This window comes from Periplaneta americana, chromosome 4, assembly GCF_040183065.1.
Source record: "Periplaneta americana isolate PAMFEO1 chromosome 4, P.americana_PAMFEO1_priV1, whole genome shotgun sequence".
NCBI classification, from domain to species: domain Eukaryota; kingdom Metazoa; phylum Arthropoda; class Insecta; order Blattodea; family Blattidae; genus Periplaneta; species Periplaneta americana.
Genome location: NC_091120.1, coordinates 190,739,495 through 190,762,231, shown reverse-complemented (window position 1 = coordinate 190,762,231; position 22,737 = coordinate 190,739,495). Strand labels below are relative to the sequence as shown.

The following is a 22,737-nucleotide window of genomic DNA, read 5'->3' as shown; positions in this document are numbered from 1 at the left end:
ACACCAGGGATAGAATCCGGGTCCACAAGATAAGTTCAATGGTCTGACTACTAAGACCACTGAGGTGGCTAGTCTTAAATATTGAAAAACAGGAAGGATAATGACTTCATTGTTAGGTTCTGAATATATATATATATATTTTTTTAACTAATGACAGGTACTCGTCATTTACCGCTAAGAAGCCAGCTATATAGACCAATTTAGCAACAGACTTGTTGCCCAAGGTGCACCATAGGAGACTGATCATGCTACACTCGCGATGATTTCTTGTGATGCCATGGGGAACTGGAGATCCTGAAGAAAACTCCTGTATTACCTGGACTTAAGACTTGTTCAGTACAAGTCATAAAGGGCATATACCGGGATAAAAACCATGCCCACAGAATTATGAATCTGGCATTCTAGCCGCTAGACCACCATGGAGGCCAGTACTGAATATAAATGCATACAACAGAAATCTTTATATAAAAAAAGTTGTCTTAATTTTAATTTAAAAATTTCACTCTAAATGCAAACCCTGTCATAAGAACACTGACCTCACCATATTGCAGAAAAACATAAGAAGTGTATAAACTATAAAATTGTAATTTTATGAAACTACATAATAATAATAAATTTAGCTTTCCTTATGAAAAGGTTGCCAGATTTGACAAAGCGTATTACATATAATTTGGAAACACACCTAAAAGGTAAAATTATATACATTTGAAACGGTTAGGGATTCGAATATACAAAATGTCAGAAAAATTTACACCTAAGCAGCGTTTGTGCTCATTTACAGTTAAGAAAGGGGGAAAAAAATATCATCAGATATACCGCGAGAAAAATAATAATACGGATTTATTGGCATTGATATCTAAACCAATTAACAGCCATCGGTTAAGATAACTTGAAATTTCCATTATCACTCCCATACAAGTGATTTCTCAATATCTGAACCGATCCTTTGAGGGCACTAATGGCTATTTCCTTCACAATGCTGTGTGTTAGCCCCAGGTTTTTACATTTGTTGGCAAAGAAGGAGGGTATGGTACCTCGTGCTCCCACCATCAGACCTATTACATTAATGTGGGAACGGGATTGTTGGTTCATAGATCCGTTTCTATTCACTGTCCACCTCATGTGGTTGATCTGCATGTGTCTCAAATCTGATGGTGGGATCGAGAATTTTTACAGAGTTGTTCTTAATGGCAATGATATCAATTCGCCGAACACTTCCTTGTGTCGCTAGTCCCTGCACCTCTTGATGGACTGTAAACCCTACTTCCTTCAGTGCCTCGGCCAGCATGGTGACGGATGTTGCGAAGGGCCTCACTATAGGGGCAGAAGCCAAGGATATTTACGTAATAGTAAATTATGTTTGTTTATTTACAAATAAGTTGCAGTTAGGAATAGTCAACCCTGATTAGGATGAGTATGTAACCATGAGGTGAATATTTTATGCAATGGGGCTAATTTCTATTGATCCTACATTCAAATTCTTATCATTCTAACCTCCCCAACCACAACAGCTTAATATGAATTCTCTGCATTAATAATTATTCTGCCGTTCAATATTACAAGATCAGACAGTTCGTACTAAAATAATGAATATGGCACCCCATTACTCTTAAAATTACGTAACAGGGCAGTGGATATTAAATATTTACAACATACAATTTGATATTTTACCTCAAGTTCCCAATTAATACTCCCCTCCACCCTCAGTCCTTATCAACATTCATTTTTTTATTGCTTCGCAATATTTTTTGTTTCTTGTTTCCCTAGTAACTGGGTTATATATCAACAGGATGTGGACAGGAAGTGAAATGAGCAAAAATATGTAAGAATATATTCCTTTCAATTTATTTACATATTTTATGAAATAGTTATCTTTCTTACAAATGTAAGTCACAACTGTAAAGATGGAATGGTCAGGTATGAGATGAGAATTTTACACGATGTGTATTTATGAATCACTAACTTAATACTTCAGATCATCTGCTTTAAATAATCGTACAGCTCCACTTGGTCATGATTGGTTTCTGGAGGCAAAACTGCAAGAACTTTCAACAACAATTTAACATATTCGGACTTTACTTTAAAACGGTAACAGAAAAATGCAGCAAATGCCGCCATTTAATGGGAAATTAGTTTTTAAATCTTTTTATAAACTAAAATTTGTGTTTATTACTAGTGAATGCTCTTACACTTTTACTTTCCTCCAAAAATGATGCTGCACGTTTTGGCTTAAATCCATGACTAGTGTCTGAATCAAAAATCTTACTCTCTTCCGCTACTAAAATGATTGAAACTGACTTGAGTTCTTAAAACATATTGACAAGTAACTACAGAAATAATATGTACACAAGATTATTTACAAATTATTAACATAGATCTTTGTGGTACAGTATTGTCATTTCAATCTAGTTCAGTTAAATTTTTGTTTTTTTCCTGGTTGCATTATTCACTGAAAACTAGAAAATAAATTTTTTATTAAATAAAAGATATACAGAAAAACGGGTTTATGTATCTGTAGATACATTTCTGTATTAAATAATTGTTTACATCACAAATATTCGTCCAAAATGTGTTTTTTTAGATTAGTTCTGACAATAACCGTACCCAACTTCTGAAGAGTTAAAAGTTACTTGCAATTTGTAAACCAACGCCGGTACATCATATTTCAATGCCTCCGTTTGTACAATAACAAAAACAAGCTCAATATGAGCTAAGGAATACTTGTTTACCAACGACGCACCAGCTACTAAATTTCTGCTTCTTTACTAGCAAGCATAAAATGTATGTAGGAGGCATTTGTCTCTTACAAATAATACTATTATTTAAACTATATACAGAGTAATATCATGTCTTGACTTTGCTGCTCTCCTTTCAATTACTTAAAAGTTTTAATATCACATCCCAGCCATCACAGTTCTCGTTTACAACGAGAATTCCAACGATATAAAAAATTGCTCCCATTTTATCAACCAGCCAAATTCCAAATGGTGAAATTTGCAACTTGAGTCAAGTTAACAGTTTGGGATATTTACAATCTTTAATACAACACAGACTGACGGGAAAAAAATGTTCTTTGCATGAGCTTGCCATTGAGAAGGGGGCAGAATTGCGGGAAATATCAGCATCACGAGCTCACAAAGCGTGTTTAATATGAACTCTCACAATTTTGTGCGCCAGAAAGAATTTACTTGGTTCTATATGACAGAGGTAAAAGCATTTTACAGGAGAATAACCTCTTGAGATTCTTCCTAATAAGGAAACTGTTTCAAAATCGGCTAAACTAGCATACGGGAAATTCAGAAAATTTTAGAATTTATAAGGGATATATTTTTTTGAGACTGGGATAAAGTTAAATATTTAAAGCGCCACACTTAAGTAAGCCATGGTAGTATTTTCTCTGGACCAAAAATAAAATACAATCTCCTGAACTTCCCAAGCACTAGTTTCTCCTCAAAATCTCACAAAGGTAAAAAAGCTCACCTCAAAGCTATGGTAAAAAAAGGAATATCAAATTCCTTTCAATACAAAAAACCTTTTGGCAAACGAGTCATATAAAACCTGCAAAAAAATTTTAATACCTAAATTGTATGTATATTTTAATAAATACTGACTGCAAGAGTTTTCAACAGAAAGACTCTTGCCTTTGTAATGAGCAAGCGATTTAAAAAAAAAAATACTGGTTCATTAAAGCATACTGTTAAAACATTTTAAAACCATATCAGAACGAACAAACTCTGCGCCCGAAAATGCTAAGATAGGAACTGCATTCCTTCAAACTGCCTCTTCTTTAGTATACGTAGATCGTTTTCAACTGCTCTCGCAATTCTGGTGGAATTCCGTACTGTTGATCGCTGGGCTTCTTCTTGATCAATCTCCTCCATCTGCCTTTCAGGTTTTTCCTCCATCCCTGGCAGTAACCCGGCTGCTCTGTTGGTAGTTGTACAAGCGTTTCCTATAAACATAAAAAAAAAATGGATCCTAAGTCTCGTAAACTAACTTCACAACTATCAAAACAACCTAACAATTTTAAAAATTGTGAATTATTTTTATAAATAATGGAATTATGAACGTGACATTTAAAAATTCATAAATAGGCTATTGATATAGGCCTATTATTATAAATGAAATAATTTTGTTTTGCAAGTTATGGTAAGAGAATGTATTTAACTTTCGAATTGAATAACAGCTACATTTATGTCATAAACAAATATAGACCTATACAACACTAAAATTCGCTATATTTCGTGTATTAACTATTTGAACAAGCTGTACATCTGACATTTCACATCAGTCTGGCAGTTTGTAACAGCAAAGTCCGGGTTAATAAAGCGTAACTGGAAATTCCACGTGAATAGGCGAAACCTGTCAGATGTTTTCAATCACAAGTAAAGAGAATGGATGACATTTACCGTACTTAAATCAGTAGGAGAGGAAAGGCAGAAATAAAAACAACGGTACCTGTACCGTAACCTATCTGTATGAACATAACGAACCTTTTTTTTTCCTATCTCTCTTTCACCTTTAACACGAACTATAACTTACTAAAGAACTAATAATATTGTTTCCGCTTTAAAATTGCACACGTATGATAATGTCATAATACAACAGCCATGTACACGTCTTATTCTATCGAATGTTAACAATAAAAGTCCTTGGCGTTTTGTTTTTCCTCCCCTCCAAAGCAAAAGGAACATGTTTCATGCAAGAAACGAATCACTTTGTGCTGCATTAATGATGCAGAAATAGGTCACCAAGAGAGAGAAAAAAAATAAAGATTTCCAAACAACGAGTGTGCTAATAGGAGGGAAAGTGGCTTTACAAATTAAGCTTAGGCGGTACGAATCGTGCATTGGCTGTAACAACCCCGACAATCAAACACGGTGAAATATCAGCCACAGAATAATAGGTAAGTGTATTGGGAAATAATACTCACTACCTCTACCGTGAATCGAGATTTATAAATATCTGTCAAACTGATGAATGTGGGACAGCTCACACGTATTTGTTACATTTTCAAAGAGAATTAGAGTAAATTACCAGTTGATTTAGCAATACAAATGCGGTATTAACATACATTTCAATACTCGTTCTGCACCACGATCACGTCTTGTTACAAATTGCCAGGCTATTTATTTTACTGTATTCAAGAATAAGTAGGCTATGGAAAACCACAAAATTGTTAACTCTTAAGCACTATGAGGTTGTCATATCTTAATATTATTTCATAAACAGAGAATTTGTTCCTTACCTTGTCGTTGTTGTACAAGGCGTAGGTATGAGGTGCCGGTAGTTGCCATATGAACTGACGTGGTGCGTTGGCAGGTGTTTGATCCGAAGACTGCGTAGACAGAAAAGGTGGTGGCGGCGGTGGAGGGTAGATGATGGTCGATGACACTGTTGGTATTGTTGTACCCCCATTCGCAACTGCAGGAGGTGTTGTCGTCGTGGTCACAGTATTCCCATTAATGTTGTTGTGATGACATTGGTGGTTGGTGTTATTGTTGTTGTTGATGTTCTGTGCAGAATGTAGGATGACATGATCCTGCCTGTGGTTCACGTTGTTTCTGGTGTCCTCCCTCTTCCGTAGTTTGCTGCGAACCATCCGAATGGCAAACATTGTAGCGTTTGTGCCCACCATTTTTGTAGGTTTTGTGTTATTCTTACGAGGTAGAGATTTATAAAAGAAGTTTAAAACTTCTATGCTTTGGTTTATAGTAGGAACCGTTGTATTATAGTCTTCTTCTACACCAAAAACACGTTTCGTGTCTTGGTTCAGTAAGAGACTGCACTTTTTTAAGCTTGTAAACGGACTAGCGTCGATTTTACGTATATAATGCCCTGTGTTACACTTGAGATTCTTCTTATTATTTACAGAAGTATCCTTTCTTTAACCTCACAATGCGGCAAGACCATAGTAAATCACAATTTCACAGCACAATAACTTCTCACAATTGACTATGAGCCAAAGGCTGGAGCCCGGCGTGTTGTACTGCTTAACCAGACACAAGCACGGCCGATCTGAGGTCTGTTCTAAACCGTTGCTGCACACTGCCAGGCGTTTTAAACTACACGAGTGACGTCACAGATATATGTTATCGCTATTGGTTGCAACGTTTTATCTGAGCGAATAGGAAAGCAAACATTTTCCTGTGAATAATACCCGCGCGCAGACAATAACAACAGCAGTGGGAAGAGTAGAGGCCGAGAGTGGGGGAAAGGAAGCGCTAACTGGTATGTCTAGAAAGTGGTAAAGGAGAAAAAGAGAGAAGACGAAGGGGGAAAAACATTTCAACACCATACGTAATTTTTTTTGCACACACATTCGCAAAATAAATGCTGATACATTCGTAATCAAGAACATGTAAGTATAAACAGTTTTTTGGCGTGTTACTCTTGGTTCGCGGAATTACTACGCGCATTTTGATTGCATATTTTCCTGTAAATCCCAGTGACGACTACGGGATAAAGTGTCTGGACCAGTGTTCCACCGAAACGGACACCTGTTGTGGAGAGTTTTCAGAATTTGTTCCTCGACATTGTGAAAGAGACATAAAAGCAAAAGTGCGGGTTTACTTAATCGAATGTTATCTGTTTGTCAAGGAGTGTTAAAAGTCTTCGATTCAGAATTTTTTCTTGATGTTAATGACTGTCAAGTGCAAGGTCATAGACAAGGGTTGTATAACGCCTCTTCCTTGAACTTTAGATTGAGAGACTATTCAATTATCAGATTTAATTTTATAACCCATAGATACACCCACATAAATGCACAGGCGCCTATCACACACATAAATCCATGTAAAATCAGTTGTTCTTAAACTGTGGCCCGTGAAACCATAACAAGAAGATTTTTTTAGTCTCCATTTTAATGTGCTTTGCTTGACAAGTGCAAGTTTCTCTTTCTCATTTGCACACATTTGTTAAATTTGAGCTTATTATTTTTTTTCTGTTGCTAGACAAAACGAGTAATTTATTCAAGAATTCTTATACATTATTTATTTTAATACTGAGACATTATTAATGTAATAAATATGATGAGCATTTTACATGATATAATATGTTTATGATTTCATTTCTGAAGACATAAGTCCCTTAGAAATGGGACACAAAGGTATTGAAGTTGAACATAAGGCAAGGAAGATAAGCGATGCTCGAATTGCAAGGGAGGAAGCAGGGAAATTTTTGCCCTTCTGGACTTTTTTCCTCAACTTCTGAAATGTTGTCTTCATTCCCAAACGGAGAAAAAATTCCCCTCTCTGAATATATGTTTTAATATTATTAGTAAGCTTACCTCACCGACCTGAATAGAATTATTTTTCCTGAAAATGCACTTTCGAAAATTTACTTTTATTTTCTGTTTTCTCCTCTAGAGTGAATTTGCTATGGTGAGCTTATTCTGAATGTCGTTTGTAAATAAATATCACCTGGATTTGAACATTTGAAAAAGTTATCCTTCAATATAAAAATAGTATGTTAATTTTTTTTTTTAGAGGTATGCCATAAATCAGGGTTCCCAACCGGTGTGACGCGCAGCGCCATGGAGTGTGTCGCGAAATTTTGGAATTAAAAAATAAATTTTATGCCATCCAGAAAGTCTCTTTACAACGCATTTTTAACTTAAAATGAAGTCTTTGATACGGTATATTTTACTTTGAGACAGACTTTACCAATGAAACGTGAACACCTACAACAATGCTCAGCTTAATTTTTCCGTCTGGCGATATTTCGAATGAAAGTGAACACCTACAACAATGCATAGTAATTCGTTTACTCTTGCCACTAAACAAAGTTTAGGATCGTCAGAACATATTGGTCAGTTTCAGTATATGTACGTGTGAGCGGGTGATAGTGCGACTATTTTATTAAAAGTGCTTTATTTAGATTTTATCATGGACAAATTTTTAATTCGAAAAAGACAATCAGAATGAAGTTCTGGGTTAGATGACAGTGGTGCTAATTAAAATGTGAGCGAAAGTTCCCTTCAGGGTTCACAAAAACGTACTGCGTTTGGTAAATATAGTGATGAATACTTGCAATCTGGTTTTACTTGGCGTGGAGATGAATATAAACAAAATTCGAGTGTCTTATATGCGGAAATGTTCTGTGAAATCAGTCGATGGTGCCGAACAAATTAAAAAGATATTTAGAAAATAATCATTCGGCGTTCCGGCACCTTTTTGTTGCATTCTTCATCATGGAACCGAAATATGTGAATAAGTATGTTTTAATATAATTTTTCTTTGAATTCCGCTTATACCTTGAAAGTCTTAGTTGGACGAAAAGGAGGTTAAAAACGACAAAATTCCCGTAAGCTACAGTGAACAGTAATCATCTCACCGTACGCTATAAAATATTCTACACCTTTTTCTACAGAAGAAAAGCACTGATTATTATTATTATTATTATTATTATTATTATTATTATTATTATTAAAAAACAAATAAGTGTGTCGTCAGTCAAAAAAGGTTGGGAACCACTGCTATAAATATTATATTTTTACGTTTGTTGCTATTATTTTCATAATACGATTTTGTAACTTATTTGTGAATTACTTAGTTCCTATTAACTCATGAAGTAGGATATAATGTAGAATGATATATCTTGCTACCAGAAATTAAAAATACTCCACCATGTCAGATGCCATAGTAATTAAAATGGTTGTTAACAACAATAACAACTGTAATTTTAAAACCGAATATTATAAATGAATAAATAGTTTAAAATATTAGTATGTCAACGAGAAATTTCCTCCACGCTACAATTTTATCAATTTGAACACTGAAAGTTACAAAAGGAACAAACGTGAAATAGACTGATAACATAATAGCACAGTCTACTATATACAGTCACGAAGCTTGTGTTTTGAGGGTGCTAGACACAATAGACTGTGACGGTACTATTTTGCATTGCCTGTAATGAGGCGATATTAGCGATCCTAGTGGTGAACAGCTATCTAATGTTTGCATATTTACTACGTATTGAGCTTCGCGACTGTATATACTACTGTGATAATAGCTATTTATGCAACATGTTGCGAAATGGTAGCGTTTTAAGCACGAAAAGTGAAGATTGTCCACCTCCCCACAACACGGCGAGTGTTTAAGACGCAAGTTTCGCACGTGTTTCATAGAAGATCTTTATACAGTCGCTCGAGAATCCCTACTCTATTTTATATTTTAAAGAGAATAAAACTGTTGATTCGTTCTCTCGCAATGGCGATCTTCTGATGTTAAAGACGAAATAGTATTACCACAGTCTAGTATTATACAGTCACGAAACTCAATACGTAGGGAATATGCATCTATAGATAGTTGCTAACCACTAGGATCGCTACTATCGCCTCATCACAGACAACGCGAAATAGTGCAGGCACAGTCTATTGTTTCTAGTACCCTCATCACAACAAGCTTCGTGATTGTATATACTAGACTGTGGTATTACATTCGTATGGAAAGAGATTTCACGGCCTTCGGATAAGTTATGCAGTAGGCTATGGTGAATGTTTTGCTGGTCGTTAGGAATTTGTTCAAGTGGAGTTCTGCTTGTCATGTAATTTTTGAATATACAATTACTACAACGAAAGTTATTGTTTAGTCAACTGTCCGAAGACATGTCTGAACCTCACAAGTGATAATAGTTCCTTAATGGCCAGTTCCTTTCCCCTTCCATTGCATACATTGCCGATTAGCTACATATTACACTACTCAGACTTCAGATACATAAAAACAATTGTTTTTCTTCTGACACGTATTGTCAAGTGAGATGTACTGCCTGATAAGATTTACATATCAGCCAGAACCTCACTCAGAGGTGACAACGAAAGCGATAAATATATTATGAAAATGAGTGATGTATCAGATCTTCAAATGTTGTAACTTCCAATTTAAATAATAACTGTGTTGTAAATATCTATACTAATAATAAATCTGTAGCCAAAATTTTTCTGGTAATTTTCGATTTTCCAAAAAATAATTGGTGTTAACATGTATAATTAACCATCCTGAAACCGAAAATCGCTTTTTTTTAAATTTTGTTTGTATGTCTGTCTGTCTCTCTGGATATTTGTTACCTTTTCATGTGATAATGGCTGAACCGATTTATATGAAAATTGGAATATAAATTAAGTCTGTTGTAACTTAGAATTTAGGCTATATGGCATTCAAAATATTTTATTTAAAAGGGGGGTTATAAGGGGGCTTGAATTAAATAAATCGAAATATCTCCCTTATTATTAATTTTCATTAAAAATGTTACATAACAAACGTTTCTTTAAAAATAATTTCCGATAAGTTTTACTCTATACAACATTTTGATAGGACTGATATTTAATGAGATAAATGAGTTTTAAAATTACAATAACAACGCCATCTAAGGCGCTGTACTTAAATAAAAAACAAATGACTTCGTCTATAAGGGACCTTGAACAACAACAATCGAAAACTGAAACATAGCCTACAGAGAATATTTCTGTGATTGTATGAAGTAATATCGGAAGCTAAATTAACCGATTTGTATAATTAATTATTAATTCACCATTGGAAAGTGTAGTTTCTCTAGATGGACATAATGCTATAATGTTATTACATCTGAGTGAATCGAGGACAGGTAAGAAAACTTGATAGGCATTCGTTTCCTGTATTTCCTAAAATAATTTTTATGACCAAATGAGTGGTCTCTGGATCAAAATAATCGCATTTTAATTATTTAAATACAATTTAAATTAAGTAACATATTAAACGATTTATCGTTCTATCAAACACGAATGTTCCCTGGATCAAATGCCCTATTTTAATTATGTAATTACTTTATATTTATTTCTAACGGGTGCAGCGGAGCGCACGGGTACGGCTAGTAATTATAATAAATAAATAGTTGGAATTTATGTTTTCAGTATTTAGAATTAGCGTGCTTAAAAGTACTTTTAGGCACTGAAATTTACTTTTAAGCTTGTTAATTTATGGATGCGGAAGTCTATGATTTTTCGATACTAAAATGAGAATCGAAAAATCGTCATTGTGAAACGACTGTCTAATAAAACATTTATTAACTGAAAATTTATCGATACACGTAGCCCATAAAAATTTTGTTGCCGAATTTTCGGGCTATGTCACAAGTACTAAATCAGCACAAATATCTCCAGACTTGCTCCACATTAATGAGCGAAAGCGAAGGACATTAAACTATGAAACGGAATAACAAAATGTCACCAACAATTTACTAATCTCTAGATTATCATGCCACCAATATTATTATGCATGAATTGGTGACATTGCATCATATGCAAAATCCTTCAACAGCGCATATTTTTTTGTCCTCCAACATTAAATAAAAACAGATAGAATCTCCATAGAAACAGCTGCGATTACAGAAGAACTCTGAATTATCTGGATGTTTGTGAAATTCTCCAGAATAAAGAAAGATAGTGCAACTAGCGATTGTCTCGGAGCCTCTCCACACTATCAACATATCACTGACGTCAGCTGGCAAGCTCTGAAGAGGGGCCCGACTTCAGAAGCCAATCAACCAAAGGAACGGATACGATCGATATAAAGTGCGAACGCTAATACTGAACGAAAGTGTTTTGTTTTTATTGTAGATGGCGTGAGTGACGTCCGTTGCGTAGCAATGGGGCTATCTGTGAGGCAAACAGTTGAAATTCGTTACACATAACATTCTTCAGTAAGACATTTCCACATTTCACCGACAAAATTATTTGCGTGCGTTTAGTGGAGCGAAATCACAGACGTCATAATATTATAATGAGATGAGAAATCTTTGTTTACTCAATCTAGGCTAACCCTAGGGTCAGACGTGTAGACGTGTCTTTAGACATGCTTTGATATTTCCTGTCTAAAATCATTTCGAAAATTCGTTGAACTTACATGAACTAAAATATGATAATGATAATGATAATAATAATAATAATAATAATAATAATAATAATAATAATAGTAATGATAATAATGTGTGTTGCTAAACAAACTCATGTTCTCACAGACACTCAAAGCATAAAATATAGACTACTCGCCTATGTGCAATTTTGAGATCGAGTTTACAAGGAACTTGTTATGTATTGAGCTCTCTTTGAAGCCTCCTCCCTTCAAAATGCGCACACTCTAAGATTTCCAGAGAAAGTAGACAAATATCAAAATTAGCTGACCATACGAACTGTAGAGTATGAAAACCTACATGGAATCTAGCATTACGAAACAATTGAGAATCCTTGGAGATAGATCGGTTGCCATCCTCTGTAAATACCAACTTTATCTTGGCTTTTCGAGGGGTCGAACCCGGGACAGCCCCTTGCACTTAGGTTTACAATTGCCCATTGTGTTTAGTGACTTTAAGGTAAGCAGTGTCATTATATGTAATGGATTCCTGATGAGAAAATCTGGCAACCCTGTGTTCTACGTTGATTTCATCAATAATACTGCCTTCATAGCACAATGACTAACAAAATGTATAAACACTTAAGTTGTTACCATAGTAAATATAACCATAGTGCTTCTGTATAAAACAAATGAAGTACTGCACAGCGTTACGAAGAAGTATGCTCTTTCAGATTAAAAAAAAAAAAGACTGTAGAGTCATTTAAAAATATTATCGATGACAACGCAATTCTTACAACAATAGTCGCGAAGATATTTTGTTTTTGTAAAAAATGTTCGTTTTAAAATATAAGGTTTCGTGTCTGAGCTTTTCCCCCAAAATCAATTTTATTTGCAATTATGTGTTACCTTTTAAAACTATCGGTCTTACTAATAAAAACTCTTATACAGACGTTCTTATACTTACACAATGAATAGCTCGTTTATAAGTCGTGTGTAAATTCCTGAATAATAATCACTACATACGTCGTGTATAACAGTATAACTGTTACACAGCTACGTCATAGTTAGTTATTTTATTACGAAAGGTAACAGAATAACTGAGATTCTCTATTTCATCCGATAGTGTGCGTTGGTGTGTCACTCTAAGTATCGATAGTATAACTGGGTCTGATCGATTACCACGCTATATTTTGATCAAAGAGAATAGCTACAGCAATATTATTCTAATTATTCTGTGTTCTTTGTTTTGTTCTTGTATGGTTACAAGGCAACCATCATAAAATGACGATCGATACGATCAGCTGTTAGAGAGGCGGCCATTTTTTGCTCTAGGTATATATAACGCATAAACAGGAGGTTTCGTGTATGTAACTACTGCAAAGCAATATCCATGTATTATAGTTACAGGCTGTTTGTACATCCATCGCTTATGCATGGTTTATTTGTAACGATTTCTGTCCCAATTCTGCATGAGTCTCGTATAAAAATTATTCACGGTTTATTAGTAAAATCGGCATGATGGAGTTGATATATAACTTCTGGTCAAATGTTTTACGCATTTCGTAATTCATTTTTTTTACCAATGTTATTCCTTTTAGTACTTTATTTCCTTAATAAGAATTCAAAATAAATACAGGAACGTATTATTCATTGTTTACTAAAATAAAAACAAGTCTCTGTTTTCCTCATTCAGTAGTCTTCATGACAGGGAAATTAATTTCATTTCCTTGAAGAGAATCGAATCTGGATCTGCTGCATTTGTAGCTATGAAGTCTCTTCTCTGAGAGAGGTTAACAAGGTACGGTTTCGCTGAGATGGGCGGGAAGAACAATCGCATAACTGCTTCAGAGAAACGACACACGAGTGTGTGAAACAAAGACTGCGTAGCATAATAAAATCGTATTCAGGTAATTCCGTGTTCAGAGGAAATTGGCGTCGATTCTGGAAAACACTGAAGGTCAAGAAGTCTCTACAGAAATAACTTGCATGCGAAATGGCATTCATTTCTTACGGCTATTAGCGTTTATTGGTTTTCCTTGAAGTTATGTAACGAGCGCGTTTGCAACAAAAAAAAAATTGCGTAGCTATTGTCTCCATCATACCTGCGTTTAGGGAAAAATAATTCCCGCAGCTGTAACAGTGAAGTCAAGCGGAGGGAAATTTCACTCCACAAAGTAAATTTTAATGTGCTGTTTGTCGTGGAAGAAGGATAAAATGAAACGTTTAGCATAGCCACATTTTACAGCGAATTAAAGTTTTTTTGGTAACTCTATAGCATCTATTAGATGCTTTATGGTTGTGCCAACAGATGGAGTTACTTGTCAACAATGTGACGCTAAAACGTGTGTTCAGGTTACTGCCCAGCGACAGTCCTGATGTATTTTTTTTTATTCATACAAATTTCCAGACTCTAGACACCCAGGGAATTCTTCTTCTTCAAGAAAAATTCACCGTGAGCCGACTCCGGGAATCGAACCCGGGACCTCCTGATCTGTAAGCCAGCATGCTGACCAACAGACCACGGAGGCAGTCTAATTAAAGTTATCTCCGATATTTTTAGACACAACTTCATTCTATTAGCAAGTAGGCTTCATACATGTAGATTTTATTACACTATTCATTTAAGCTCCCCCCTCCCCCAATACTTCATGATGCTCGATAAACACTAGCCCCACACACTATCGAAAATTTCATGCGACTATTTCGTTTATATGACGTCATTCCATTTTCGACCAATGAAATGTAATGAAATTATGAATGCCAACCAATCACAGTCGGACATCGCGATAATTTTTGCAGCTACATTTATCGCTATCAATTTATCGCATGGTTGTTCTTTTGTTTAGTCAGTGTCGCCAACTATTTCCCCGTAAATCGATGAACATGAATCAATTAATAGACTATGCATTTACACGGTTAAACTTTTCTTTCAACTTTAAAGCAATGAATGCAAGATTGATATTTAATATTAATTAATATATTTACGCAGTGAAGACGACGTTCAAAACGGTGCACCATGTAGACACAAAATCTTCATGCATCTTAATTGAACGTACGTTTTGAACTTGAGTCTTTCAATATTCTTCCCAGATTGCATGCATATGCGAATGGAAATTTGAACTGTGTAGATGCAGCTTTAGTCCCGTTACACATTACAGCGAGAATGCGTTTGTCGAGCTATGGAAAATTCTTTCCTGTAGCACGGAGCAACGGTCGAAATAAGACAGTTGACATTGGTTCCGTTCCCACAGGTAACCTAACCTAATTTTAGCCTATCAAATTTGTATTACGTGAATGAAATTAAACAATAATTAATAGAAAGTCAGACGTTCAAATTTATGTAACATCAGTGCATATCAAACCCAAAGACCTTGTATAGTATTATATACAAGGTCATTGATCAAGCTGCTTTCCGTATGGCGTAATAAAATTCGTGTTTTAATTATCTATACAGAGATGGTTTAGCAACATGTAGTGTGAATTCCTAAGCATTGCTAGCTGTCTCCACACATATTACATAGTTCATAGATCTCGGTGTAGTGTTTAATGTAACGATGAAGTACTAAATAAAGTGCGAAATCCTACTTCCACATCTACATCTTCATTTTTTAATTCCATGTCCATTGTAGGCTATCTGAACAAAATTCCAATCCTTCATTCAGATTAGATAACTGCGTTTTCATTTAATTAATGTATTAATCAGGTTACTTGTAATTATATTATAAAATGCTAAAATTAAATTATTATTTCAGCAGATAATGAAAATGTATTTCTGTTATAATAATAAGAGAAAAGCGCAGTACATGTAATTACCATTGTTAAACCTGTATTTCATTTTTCGCAATTGGCATTTCTGAATAACATCCAATTTCTTTATTGCAGTAATCGATATTCATCTATTTCGACTTCACAATGTCTGAATAGGTTAAGTATTCGTAAATACACAATTATTAACATTTTGAGCGAATTTTAGGGATATATTATTTACATTTTTATTTTATTCACGAAATAGTCCTAGTAAATGCCACTCGAGGTATAAGATTTCATGACATTATTGTAGATAATTTCTTCCGCATGAGAACTGGAACCGGTACACATTTCGTACCTCTAGTTCAATAGATGACGCCTTATACACGCGGCACGGAACGCTAATATATCTGGCCTATTTATTTTACTGAAACTTCTTTAGGCAATATAAATGACAATTAAAATTTATTACATGTGCCGTCTATGCTTATCCTTATTTAACAAATATATTGGTTATACAATATTTTGTTACATAATATATCTATTTAAACGTTTTCGGCTCTATGTAACAAAATATTGTATAACCAATATATTTGTTAAATAAGGATAAGCATAGACGGCACATGTAATAAATTTTAATTGTCATTTATAGTAATTAGCTTATCGGCCCCATCATGTCTCTTAAATTTCTTTAGGCAAGGTACGAGTTGAACGATATAAAACAAAATTCTGTGTCGGACATTTTAAGAGAACTTTGCATGTTGTTGCTACGAGATTGTGTACGTCAGTTATGTTATCGCGTAAATAAAGTTGTTGATGTTTGCGGTTTTCGACCAATTTACACAAATTAATGCATAAATTATTGGCAGTGAGGTTGTCTCCAGTCAGTGTTACTATTATTATTAAGACTATTATCAGACTATTACCACAATCCAGTATATACAGTCACGAAGCTTGAGTTGTGAGGGTGCTAGAAACAATAGACTGTGTCGGTATTATTTCGCATTGTCTGTAACGAGGCGATATTAGCGATCCTTGTAGTTAGCAACTATATATGGATGCATATTTACTACGTATTAAGATTCGTGACTATATACTAGACTGTGCTATTACTTTTATTGTTATTATTATTGCTATTATTACTATCATTATTATTAATATTACTGTTATTATTATTATTAATATTATTATTACTATCATTATTATTAATATTACTATTATTATCACTAGCACTATTATATTATTTCATTCATAGTGTTCTGCTCAAGGGCATGTCTTTCTCTGCAAACCCAGCACTCTTCCCTATTTTCTGCCTTCGTCTTTGTTTCCTCAAATGATCCACATATCTTAATGTGTCTATCACCTGATATCTTCTTCTGCTCCGAACTCTTCTCCAGTTCACCATTCCTTCCAGTGCATCCTTCAGAAAGCAGTTTCTTCTCAGCCAGTGACCCAGCCAATTTTTTCCCCCTTTCTGATCAGTTTCAGCGTCATTCTTTCTTCACCCACTCTTCGTTTCTTATTCTGTCTGTCCATTTCACACGCTCCATTCTTCTCCATATCTACATTTCAAATGCTTCTATTCGCTTCTCTTCACTTCCTCGTAATGTCCATGTTTCTACTTCATACAATGCTACACTCACTTTTGCAGGAGAAACAGAGGTTAAGGGTGTTTGAAAATAAGGTGCTTAGGAAAATATTTGGGTCTAAGAGGGATGAAGTTACAGGAGAATGGAGGAAGTTACACAACGCAGAACTGCACGGATTGTATTCTTCACCTGACATAATTAGGAACATTAAATCCAGACGTTTGAGATGGGCAGGGCATGTAGCACGTATGGGCGAATCCAGAACTGGATATAGAGTGTTAGTTGGGAGGCAGGAGGGAAAAAGACTTTTCGGGAGGCAGAGACGTAGATAGAAGGATAATATTAAAATGGATTTGTGGGAGGTGGGATATGATGGTAGAGACTAGATTAATCTTGCACAGGATAGGGACTGATGGCGGGCTTATGTGAGGGCGGCAATGAACCTTCGGGTTCCTTAAAAGCCAGTAAGTAAGTAAGTAAGTAAGTAAGTAAGTAAGTAAGTAAGTAAGTAAGTAAGTAAGTAAGTAAGTAAGTAAGTAAGTAAGTAAGTAAGTAAGTAAGTAAATCCAGACGTTTGAGATGGGCAGGGCACGTAGCACGTATGGGCAAATCCAGAAATGCAGTCGACCTGGTTGGCGAGTTGGTATAGCGCTGGCCTTCTACGCGCAAGGTTGCGGGTTCGATCCCGGGCCAGGTCGATGGCATTTATGTGTGCTTAAATGCGACAGGCTCATGTCAGTAGATTTACTGGCATGTAAAAGAACTCCTGTTGGACAAAATTCCGGCACATCCGGCGACGCTGATATAACCTCTGCAGTTGCGAGCGTCGTTAAATAAAACATAACATTTTCCAGAAATGCATATAGTGTGTTAGTTGGGAGACCAATGGAAAAAGATTTTTGGGGAGGCCGAGACGTAGATAGAAGGATAATATTAAAATGGATTTGAGGGAGGTGGGATATGATGGTAGAAATTGGATTAATTTTGCTCAGGATTGGAACCGATGGCGGGCTTATGTGAGGGCGACAATGAATCTCCGGGTTCTCTAAAAGGTATAAGTAAGAAACTAAAATGTTCTGAGACCAGTACTTCAAAGACAAACTTAAACACCTTGCTTGTTCTCATGACGATTGTGTGCTCGATTGTATCCACCGTTTTACACGTGCCGTTTTCGGAATTCTTCTTATCTAATTTGTACTAAGTTGTATGATTCCACTATCTGTGACGAAATGATTACGCCTACCAGCGCAATATTACGTGGGCGATAAGATGCGTTCTGTTCTTCACAAAAACAACAGCAAGAACTGAACTTCAACCGTCGGATAATACTTAATTTGTTACAGAATCATCACCAATACCTGGCGATTATATCACAAATGCGGGTCACCGCATATTCCAACCCAGAACAAATTATATAATACGGCTTAATGCTTCATTGCTTCCAGACAAGATATTATCACTTACAAAGACATTTCTGTAATATTGTACTAGTCCGAAAGTACTGAAATTCTATTTTTGACCTTCAAGGCAGACTTCATTACCCTCGATGATAAGATGACAGCCCACGATGACGAATAAAAATAGAATTTTTTGAGGTAAGTACGTCTTTACCGTGGCTAACGAGAAAGACTGGCTACGGCTCGAATCGGAGTGCCATGGTTTTCTTGTCTGCAACAGTCCGGATCAGCTTACTTAATACCCTAAGGCCCGGTTTCTTCAACCTTTGTTAAATTATAACAGCGTGTTATTCCATTTTAACTGTAAAATTAAAAGTTGAAGCATTTCTTCAACTTCTGTTAGTACTAACAGGCTGTTAAAACCTATGTTAATTTAACTGCCCAATTTCATGCAGTTAAATCATTTAACTCTCTGTTAGCATAGAAGTATCCAATATGGCTGCTGCGTTAGATGCTGAACTTTTATATCTTGATTATATAGAAAATGATATCCATGAATACATAAACAGAGGGGATGATTTCTGTAATTTGACAGAACAGAAGTTCATACAAAGGTATAGGCTATTTTCTGCCAAGCCTCACTTTTCACTTTCAAGTTAGATCCGTTTGTTTGTTTATTCTCATTAATTGGTTTATACTGCGAAATGATTTCCAGCAGAAGGTTTCCTTCGAACAAAGAGAAATTAGTCCCAAGATTTCTTTTTGTTCCAGTGTTTTCCATTTTCCATAGAAAGACTTCTATTCTCTCTGAATCAAACAACGGAAACAAGCGAGAATCGCAATTGTCAGAGTTCATAAAACAGAAGTAAGCCTATACTTGGTTATAGGTTATGTTAAACTCTAGAATCTCAGATCCTAACAGAGAGTTAACAAACAGAATGTTAAAATATGAAATGTAAAGTTGAAGAAACGCAATATTTTTAACAGCAATTCATACTTTTAACTTACAGTTAATTAACGCTATGTTAGGTGCATTTTAACAAAGGTTGAAGAAACCGGGCCTGAGGGTGAAACCTAACAATTTTTCCCCTATTACTACATATGCTGGTGGATTATAGTGATTTTTCTATCTCTCAGGTTGAATTTTCTTTTACCAGCTTCATTTCGAATTTCAGTCACTGACAAATACTACAACTGACAGTTATTTTCTAACTGTTATGTTGGCAGCAATAACTTCGGTTTGCAATAAAGTAAACTGATGAAAATGCAAGTACTGTACCTAGGTTGTGAATTAATAATTAATTAGTAATCCCGGCATCAATATTAATATCAATACACAATTCAGTTCTGTTGTGTTGTGATTCCAATTCAACTCTAAATTCAGGTAAGTTTAATTAAATAAGAAATAACTTATAGACCTACTTCGTATGAAATATGCACGTAAATATATTTGACATTTTAATGAAATTCTTTCGTGTTTAGATTTTTATTAAAATGTCCAAGAGACGAAATAGCATGGTAGCGACTTCCCCAAGAAAGAAAGTGCTTGTAAGTATTTTAAGTAAGCTATACATTTTAAAGTGGTGTTCTGTTTTCGGAATTCGTACTAATCATTTCACGTGATCAAACTACATTTTTAGGTTAGATCTCGTGAATCGTAAACTGTTTAGTCAAACCAATGAATTTCATGTTGCCAGACAAAATAAATATTAATATTAGATAATACTAATCCTAATTACCAACCTAATATGCGAGAAGTCCAAGAGGAAAATATACTATTTCATAATTTATTGAACCATTTAGAAAACACCTCTCAACATAAAGATGAGATGTGGTAAATAGGTAAGACATTACTTACTTACTTACTGGCTTTTAAGGAACCCGGAGGTTCATTGCCGCCCTCACATAAGCCCGCCATTGGTCCCTATCCTGAGCAAGATTAATCCAGTCTCTATCATCATATCCCACCTCCCTCAAATCCATTTTAATATTATCTTCCCATCTACGTCTCGGCCTCCCCAAAGGTATTTTTCCCTCCGGTTTCCCAACTAACACTAGGTAAGACATTGTTATTGTTAATTACTATATAATAATAATAATAATTATTATTAGGGACCGAATTTTTATGTAATTACATATTATATTCCTTTCAACCTAACCGTATATAAATAACACATCTTTGCGAATCTTGTAATTATCATTAATATATTAAAATTTGATACTACATATTTTTACATATTTACCCCACATTACATATTATGGCTTGGTATTACATAAATCTACATATTTAGGGGTTTTATTCATTTTTACTTCTTTAAAAGGAAAAAGAAAGTTTCTGCTGGGGAAGTTTGGATTTGAAATACACAGATTTAAAAAGCCTTTTTACCTACCCGAGAAAGGATATATTTCGGGACGAAACATAACATCTTAGTTCCAGGAAGTAAAAGAGGCACTCACCCCTTACCGCCCACTGTAAATATGAGTGAACATAAGACAACCTTTCTCATACAACTACTTTGTATTGTAAAAATCAAGACGGAAATAATCTCATACGTATAAGCGGACGACATAGTAGTGGGATCTAAATACCTTACAAAGTTACAAGAAACAATAAACATCGTGGTAAAATGGTGCTATAGAAACAAATTTGATAGGCCTATAAATGTGGACAAGACAGAAATGATGATACTTAGAAATGGCGGAAGAGCACCAGAAACAGTAGAAATCTTCATGAAGAACAGAAAATTAAAAATTGTACCAGACTACAAATATCTAGGCTTAACAATACAAACCAGCGTAGATATTGATATTAAATATTTTCATGATTTACATATTTTGGTACATATTCAGCTTATTTTTCTTACATAAATATGTACATATTTCACACCTTGATATTACATAAAAACCCGGTCCCTGATTATTATTATTATTATTATTATTACTATTATTATTATTATTATTATTATTATTATTTGCTCTTAATTAGTTAAGGGAAAACTCCGGAAAAAACCTCAACCAGGTAATTTGCCCCAACCAGGATTTGAACCCGAGCCTGCTCGTTTCACGGTCGAGTATACTAACCATTATTTAACAGCTTCAGTGTTGAATCACTCTATGTAGGGACAGTATCATGATTGTCCTTAATAATAAATTATTTCCTCAAATTAATTAGGAAGAAAAAACTCATTTAAGTCTATATGTACTGGAACCGTTGGTTCTACCGCTACTTTTGATGTGACGAAAAAGTGTTGGTGAATTTTCCCTGGCATCCGACGTAGCTGGGGGAGAAAAAATCTTCTGAACTGAAACTGGGTTTGAGTCCCGCTTGGGCTGCTTAACTATTTGAGTTATTTTTTCCCGGAAATTTTCCCAGATTAATTGCGAATTTTCGGTCTCATCTTACGGAATAATATCTCATATAAAAAATTCCATCGACTGTGAATAACCTTGATAAAACGTCGTTAAACAAGGAAATAGAAAAATTTCCCGGATATTTCTCCCATAATTTTTCATCTCTTCGCGAAGAAGCGATGGTAAACAATTTTATCGTTCTTAAAGATTTTGTAGCCCTCGACTTAAGGCTGGTTCACAATAAACCGGAAACGAGAATCGGAACGAAAACGGTAAAATTGTTAAAATGTGTACATTTAAATGTGAGCATTCACAATTAACGAAAAGCTTGCCGGAGCCCAGGATCGGGAACGGAGAGTTGGCCAAGTTTCAACCTTGGCGTTTACGTTTTCGATCACAGCCCATTAGATTCATTCTATTGCCATCTAAAAGCTATTTTGTCGTCGTATATTTTGTAGCAAGAAGACCGTGACATAACCTATGCATTATTTTGTTCTGTGCTGTGCATCATGGAGCAAGTTTTATTTGATGAGATTCTAATATTGAGTGTTGAGGAAAATTCTCACGTTTACGATAAGCGGCGCGCCTAGTATAAAGATGAGAAAATGAAGGAGAATATGTGTTTTCAATAGCTGCATGTTTGAACACCGATCGTCAGTGAATCATATTTTATTACTGTATTGGTTGTATTACACACTACATATTCATGCTTCAATTCAATAACTACTGTTGTGTTCATTTTTGTTCTATTACAAATGTTTTTTCTCTAATTATTTTACGTTATGGCAGACTTAAAATAGGTTGTGATAATAAAGATGCATGGGC

General features: G+C 35.0%; 1 protein-coding gene across 1 annotated transcript in view; it reads right to left on the bottom strand.

Moving 5' to 3' along the window:
- Nucleotides 1-1,823: 1,823 nt before the first annotated feature.
- LOC138698540 (uncharacterized) overlaps nucleotides 1,824-22,737 on the bottom strand; it is a 791,920-nt gene continuing 771,006 nt past the window's right edge. Inside the window, exons 6-7 of the mRNA XM_069824545.1 lie at nucleotides 5,249-5,591; nucleotides 1,824-3,952 (exon numbers count right to left, since the gene is read on the bottom strand). Coding sequence (XP_069680646.1) covers nucleotides 3,788-3,952; nucleotides 5,249-5,591 — 508 coding nt within the window. The 3' untranslated portion in view covers nucleotides 1,824-3,787. The remainder of the gene's footprint in view (nucleotides 3,953-5,248; nucleotides 5,592-22,737) is intronic.